At 41.3% G+C, this 7534-nt stretch overlaps 1 protein-coding gene across 1 annotated transcript in view; it reads left to right on the top strand.

The window, feature by feature from the left end:
* Positions 1 to 4220: 4220 nt before the first annotated feature.
* PLEKHN1 (pleckstrin homology domain containing N1) overlaps positions 4221 to 7534 on the top strand; it is a 48343-nt gene continuing 45029 nt past the window's right edge. Inside the window, exon 1 of the mRNA XM_077250026.1 lies at positions 4221 to 4480. Within this exon, the coding sequence (XP_077106141.1) occupies positions 4398 to 4480 (83 nt within the window). The 5' untranslated portion in view covers positions 4221 to 4397. The remainder of the gene's footprint in view (positions 4481 to 7534) is intronic.

Below are 7534 nucleotides of genomic sequence, written 5' to 3'. Positions count from 1 at the left end.
GTAACTGCTCGCTTCAGTGATCCTTTCCAGCTTCAAAACAGTGCTTACAATCTCTATCAAAAAGAGCTTGTAAGCGCTACGCATGATTACCATCTAGCAGCGGTGGTCGGTCTCCAATGCAACAAGTTGTAAAGAAAATAAAAGTGATGCAAATTTTAATAAACATTAATAAACATTAATTTAATAACATTTTAATAAATGTGCCGGTGAATCCTGACTGTGAATGGCACTGTGTACTGTCAGGATTAACAAGTGCTCGGTCACATAAAGTGACTGCAGACTTTTAGCAGCAGTCTGGACAACCCCTTTAATTTTCCCAAATTTTCACCAAGATTTTGGAAAAATGTGACAAAACCCTAAAATCCGAATTCAACATGTGAACCTTCCCCTGGCTGGATTTCAGCAGGCCCTGGTTTGTATGTTAGATAATGGCAACCAAAATTGATAATTGCGATCTGGGGCCTCTTCCAGCTGCAGTGTGCACCTGCTCAAAAATGTTTTCAGAAAACAATTGAAGCATTCTCCTCTTTCACCATCGTGACAACAGCTCAAAACAGCAATACTGGGAGGTGTGTATGGCTATTTCTATGTTCTATCCATGGATAAAAATCGTAGACTGATCTTTAAACCGAGTCTGTCGGCAGATTTCCCAGTGCAAACTGAATACGTTGTTAAATAGATCTCTTACGCCTGATGAGGCTGGTTTACTTACTTTCAAAATCCATGGCAGATTGGCGTTTTTATGTCCTGATGTTAAAATAAGAATATAAAATAGAAAGACCGCTCATGAGCCCAAGTGTACTCAGTTTCTGCAGCTTGTACTGAGCAGTGTGAGACCTCAGCGGGGAGGAGGGACACTGAGGCGCTACCAATCAGGCTGGGTGAATTTAAAAAGATTCGACAGCCATTTTCACGAGGATTTTCAAAGTAAGTACACCAGTCTTTTCAGGTCTCGGAGCTGGCAATCAGGCAAGATTCGACAGCCGTTTTCACGAGGATTTTCAAAGTAAGTACACCAGTCTTTTCAGGTCCCAGAGTTCTGTAATGTATACAGTCTGCTGGCAACAGACTCACTCTAATTCATCTTAATTAAGAGCACTAATATCTGTAGTTCTGAAGACATTTTGGCCACACAGTAGACCTCATTGTACTCGTCCTCTGGTTCTGCACACTTCTCCCCTGGAGCCATGTCAATGAATTGCAGCTCGTGGGCAATTTCCAGTAAGGTTGGCCAGAATAAATATGGTTTTTGCCCTATGTGACCTTGTGACACCACTGATGCTTACTAGACACATGTCAACATTATAGGATGGGAGAGGAGCAACATCTGGATAAAACTCGCCCTCTTACTCCTCACTTGTGAAATAATATTTACAACGCACTTTATTAAAAAAAAACTCTTACTACTTTAAACAATAGCCGTCATTTTAATTTTAATTTCCTATCTCATTTGTACAAATGAAAATAGACAACTTTTGTAATATATCTTATGGGAGAAATCTGCTTTGTGTTTCCCCTGGACTCATCGTTCATTCTCAGTATATGGATAAAATCTGTAAACTCTATATTCAGTGAGGACAGAGTTTCCCATTAATGAGATAGGAAATGACAGTTGGTGCTTTTAAAATGCTATGAAGGAGAAAGATTCCGCGGCTCCAGTTACATTTCTCCATAGAACTTTCTGAGCACTAACCGTCATCTCCCTATCTCAGTGATGGAAAAGTTCTATAATTCCCATCCACTGTGCTTCTGATGTAGAACGCAGCGTTTTGTATACAGAGCAGGTGAGCTGCTATTCTAGATCGTGGTCACGTACCCTAAATCATTATATGGTTAGTTCTGTCTTCAGTAAAATAGTGGATACAATTGTATCCGGTGTAGACAATGCAAAGTACATCAGAAACAGCTGCACAAATCAATCTTGCAATTTTCTATAATGTATCAATCCAGGCTGATTAGCATAGGGTAAGGCCCCAAACGTATTAGACTAATGCCACTGATATTGACAGGTTCGACCAACAGAAAAACCAAAGAAATGAGCCGGATCATAAGCTAGTATGCATGCAGCGTGTAAGAGCGTGTTCACACTGTGGCCATTTAACAGACAAAACTTAAGATAGAAACAAAATGAGCACATACTGTACATGCCCTCATACACATATATACCAAATTATGTTCCGGCTCATTTCTTTGGTTTTCCTGTACTTTTTTGTACTTCGTACAAGCAGGGAGTAGCCCCCTTTCTGGGCCAGGCATTTCATCTATATAGTTTCCCATGGGCAGGTGTCTGAGCAGTCGGACCCCGGTCCTGCTCTGCCCCATCTACATTCAGGTCATCTGACACAAGGTGACGTCTTGATACTAGAGGATATGTACAACATTCCCACCTTACTAGTCCAATAAGGAAATCTATCAGAGCGTGTGAAGACTGGATCCAAGGAGCCTTCAGATGGGACGGTTCTACTGGATGACCCAGATCATGATACAACCGGTCTAAAGACACATTATAACATGTTCTCATATTGTATCAAGTCAGAAACCCTCCCGAAAGTCAAATGTTTACATCCCGGAGTCTCTGGAATTTAGGGAGAGTTGGCTGCCAGGCATACACTGCTGTTTGCATACAGCTCTTATCTAATATTTGCATTTTTCCTGCAGGCATTTCTTCATTAGAAGAATAGCGGGTACATTTGGGTTCACATGTAGAAATAATTTGTTGTTAGGGGATGTAATAGGGGCAAAACGTATGCAATAAAATATTCTACCAGAGCTGATCTGTATCAATGGTCATAAAAGATATAGAAATTTTATTTTGGCCATTGCGTGTTTTGCCTTTTTTTTCTACAATTTTACAGAATATTCCCATTTTGGACATTGACGTTATAACTGTCTGTCCTACCTCTGAGACCCGCACCTCTCTTGAGAGTTGTGCACAGTTCTCTCCACTCGATGGCCAAGAGTCAGCCTGGGTATGTTAATTTTCCACATCATATGGCCCCATTTTTAGGGGGAGGTTTTTTTTTCCTTATCTTGTGTATTTACCTCTTTTTCTTTACATACCCACAAATAATCATGAATTTTAAATGATCATGCATTAGAGTAGAAACAAAGTAATGCTTTTGTCCCTAAACAGCGCCACCTCATGTCCAGGGGACTTTTCTGGTACTGCAGCTAAATTCCATTTTCAATATAAACTAATGGTAAAATGGTAAAATCAATGAAATGATCACTAGAGTCATGAAGGATATCACTACAACTGCTACATTTTGGTCTCAATTAACTGGGATCCCGTTTTATGGAGCGCTGGGGCTCTCAGCAGTTGGATTCTCACCCCGGTATCTGTTGCACGACTACCCCATTCACAGTGATGTGGCTTGAAGATCATTGGACTCAATGCAAAATCTCCAACAGGAGCCCCAGTCTGTAATAGTATTGGCCAAAGGTGTAGTAGATAGTAAGTTATCCCCAAAGAACGAAGCTCTGGAACCCATAAAATACTGTCTTGAATGGAGATGCACCAGCTCAACCTCTATTCCTTCATTGTCTATGGGACTGCTGGAGAAAGCCGAGTACAGCGCTCCACTAAGGCAATCCCATGGACAATGACAGAGCTGAGGATGTGCAACTCCACTCCATTCATGAAGGTGGTCCTGAAGCTCCAGACCTTGTTCTTGGGATCGCTGGAGCTTAAAGGGATTGGTAAATTATTCGCTCCATAAATACTAACAAGCTGGAATTCTCCTTCTCTTGCCATTCACATGTCTGTAATTTTTCCTGGTCCGTGGAAAATTCCGGAGACGTCGGCTTTTGATCAAAATCGGCAATGAAAGTCAACGGGTCCGTGGAAAAATTGGACCACGGTCAGTTGACATCCAATTTTCAGAAAGGAGAAAGTGGAGAAACTTTTTAATTATTATTATTATTTCTCCAGGTACAATAAGCAGGAATGACACTCTGATCACAATAATTGGCACGATTTTCCCGTGCGTGGAAAAATCGGACATTGAATGAGACCTAAATTGAAGCCCCCCTGTTTCTCCATGTGGAGCAGAACAACAACTCCCAGCATGTCCTGGCAGACCATCATCTGATGACATGGACAACGTTTGTGTTTTATTATATAATGATTGTCCAGTACGGTGGAGTAAAAGTGCACATGAGTAATCACCAGGGATATGGGGCAATTGTGACTATTTCTCCCCTTGTCCCCAATTCACAGTGGGGTGTCAGCCCCAGGCCAGGCTGTCGGGTGTGGAATAACCGGGCAGGCTGCAGTCAGTGATTGCTCACAGGGTGACACCCACAATCACACCCGTGGGAGCGGAAGTGAGGATGAGGAGGAGGTCAGTGCTCTTCCCTCTGCTGCTCAGTGTGGATCAGGAGAGCAAGTGATCAGGATGGGGAACCTGAGCTGTGTACCGCAGCCGCACCGACAGCTGAGATACTCCTTCTCCAGGAAGAACTCCATGCAGGGCAAAGAGTAAGTGCCCCCATCATGCCTCTGTCTTACCAATTGCTCTAAGCAAATACTGCAAGGAAAAAGTTTTGCAAAAGTTTAAAACTTTGTATAAAACTTCTGTCAGCCCTGATTGTCATTAGAATTCCATTTCCTACTTGTAATCGAACCATAAGTATAAAGTGTCTGGATGTGATCAGATTGAATTCTTGGGGGAAGAAATGTATTTGTAGTATATTTAATATATTATTTATTAATAAAAATGTGTGTGATATTATATATATATATATATATATATATGTCTTTATTTGATAAGAATTGTAGTAGAAAGATACAGGAATGAAGGATCAGAGGTGCTCACGTATGTGACATTATTTCTTAAATATTTACCCATATGTTCTGCTTACACTTAATACATAATGTAACATTTGTCTGATCTCCCTAGAAGATACAATGGTGGCGCATATCCTACAAATTCTAAGAATTCCTGTCCATGAATGGAAATCTAATCAATGGGATCACTTCACAGCCTTGTGATCAAAAAATATCACTGTATAATTGTTTTATATGAGATCAGTGAAAAGTGCAGGAAAAAAGTGCAAAAAAAAAAAAGTGAAAAGTGCAGTCCCTGATGTGTGCGGCTACATTCTAAGGCTATGTTCACACTGTTTTTTTTGGGAGTTCTTGATGCTATTGCATATTTATCTTTTTATGTTGGCGATTTCTGCACCCAAAATCTGCAGCATCAAAAACTGGCCAAACAGCTCATTGTGGCAGTGTTGGGTGCGCGTGGTGATTTAAAGGGGAACAGAGCAGAAGTTGTGGGAAAGTTTCTGGAGTCAGTTGGAAGTGTGGTCCAAGTCTTTGGGAAGTTCGTTGCTTTGTGTTAGGTCTATTTGCATATCCATTGTATGTTTCCCTGGAGCAGGAGGGGGACAGACTGGAGAGTTTAGACTGGTGGATTGAAAAGAAACTTTGTAACACTTTAATAACACAACTTTTTTGGCAGATTTCAAATGGATCTGGCAAGGATCGTATGTGGATAGTTACTGTCAGACCCTACTCTCTATGCTTTGGGAGGGGATATATATATATCTCTATACACATGGTTGTCTGAGCAGAACATGTGTGCTGGTGTATAGGGGAGGGGGAGGCGACTGCCAGTAAAGCATTTTCAGCTGCCAGTTATGCTCAACAGAATAGCTGCCACTTAATACTTAGAGAGGCTCCGACCTCAGACTGTAGCAAGTATTGAAGTGTAATTGCTTCACTCTTCTTTAAAGGGAACCGTCAATTGATTTAACAATCAAGTGGTGTTAAACTACTTCTCAGAAACTCTTCTCCCTGAATAAAGTATACATATGCCAACTACTGCTACTCCGTGGGCCGCGCGGGCCGGTGCCGTCCGGTTTGGCGGGCCGGTGCCGTCCGGTGCATTCTTATGGCAGCATCTGGCCCAATAAAGGTGTCGTGGTCTCTACTTCTTCTGTGGATGCCATCGGAGAGGTCTTGGAATAACTTTTCCTGGTTTGAGGGAATGTAGGACTTGTCACCTGCTCCGCCCAGATGACCCTTTCAAAGTGTCATTGGCATATTATGCATGCAGTTTTTTTTCCAAAATGCTAGAATGCCAGGTTATATGGTCAGAAAACTTACAGTATGATATAATAGTACGGTACTGGTTCAATGTAGCAAAATCAAGTGACTGGTTGTCTTTAAAGTGAATCTGTCAGTAGGATGAACCCTCCTAAACCGTCTATATGAGCCTGCAGGTCATAGGAAGCTGAATAAAATGATACCGTTATATCTGCGATCCGATGTCTTATTTTAGAGAGAACCAAATTTTTCTTAATATGTAAATGAGCTGTTAAGATCTATGGGCCGGACATAGATCTCCCGGAGAATCCACCTCCTGAGCTCATTATAAATGAAAGGGGGCATTACCAGTGTGAGACGTGTAGACCAGGAGAGCGGACATTACATGTCTCACACTGGTAACGCCTCCTCTAAGCTCTGGAGGCAGATTCTCAGGGAGATCTATGTCCGGCCCATAGATCTTAACAGCTCATTTACATATTAAGAGAATCATGGATTTCCCTGGAATAAGACATCGGATCGCAGATATCAAGATATCGTTTTATTCAGCTTCGAGTGACCTATATGCCCATATAGAGGCTTAAGAGGTTTGATCTTACTGACAGATTCCTTTTAAAGCAATGGCGGGTGCAAACTGGGGGCCTTATCTGCATCCAAACGCTGCATGATTTATAAAGGATCTCTTGCATAACACATTTTTGTCCGTTTTTTTTTTTTTTCCCCCCCATATTTGATGCTATTGTGTTAAAATGTTACAAAATATTTTAGACACAAGATGCACAATGGCCGACGTAAAGCATAAATTATACTTTCACCCCCCACAGGTGTAAGTGCCATTGAAAAGCCGCACTACGACATTTCCCACTAATGGCTTCCTTTGTACACAAGCCTCTGTTAGGAAAGTATAATTATTTTCTAAATGTAATTAATTACCAGTTTTACACGTGAGGTTAATTTGATGGAGATTAAAGGGTTACTGAACTTTAACCTCCCGCCTCCAAAAAATAATGATAATGCATTTACCATGCCGACAGTTTTCGGACAGTTAAAATGCAGGGACAATGAAGCCTCAGGGGTCTCACCATCCCCCGCCCCACTGTTACTATAGGCAGAATGACTTGCCCTAATTGTGCTACATTAAGGCAATCGCATGTCCTCATGTGGCGTGAAAGATCTGGAGTGATGCTAATATATTTGTCTGATATTCCTGGAGAAAGCTGATCTGTATTCTGTGCCACAGAGGTCTACTTTTCTCCTAGATATACAGCGCCTCCCTTGCGCATAGGCTGTGTCTGGTACTGCAGATTAGCTTCATTGTATTCATTGTGAGCTGCAATACCAATCAACACCATTGGCAAAAATCACTTTTTTTTTTTTACTCTTAGGGTATGTTCACACATTGAGTATTTGCAGTAAAAATATATGTATTTGTTGGCAGGAAAAACTGTGTAAAATATTCACATTTTTTACATGCGTTTTTTG

This window comes from Ranitomeya variabilis, chromosome 4 (genome assembly GCF_051348905.1).
Source record: "Ranitomeya variabilis isolate aRanVar5 chromosome 4, aRanVar5.hap1, whole genome shotgun sequence".
Lineage (NCBI taxonomy): Eukaryota > Metazoa > Chordata > Amphibia > Anura > Dendrobatidae > Ranitomeya > Ranitomeya variabilis.
The sequence above is the reverse complement of the archived record's forward strand: the minus strand, read 5'-3'. Positions and strand labels throughout refer to the sequence as shown.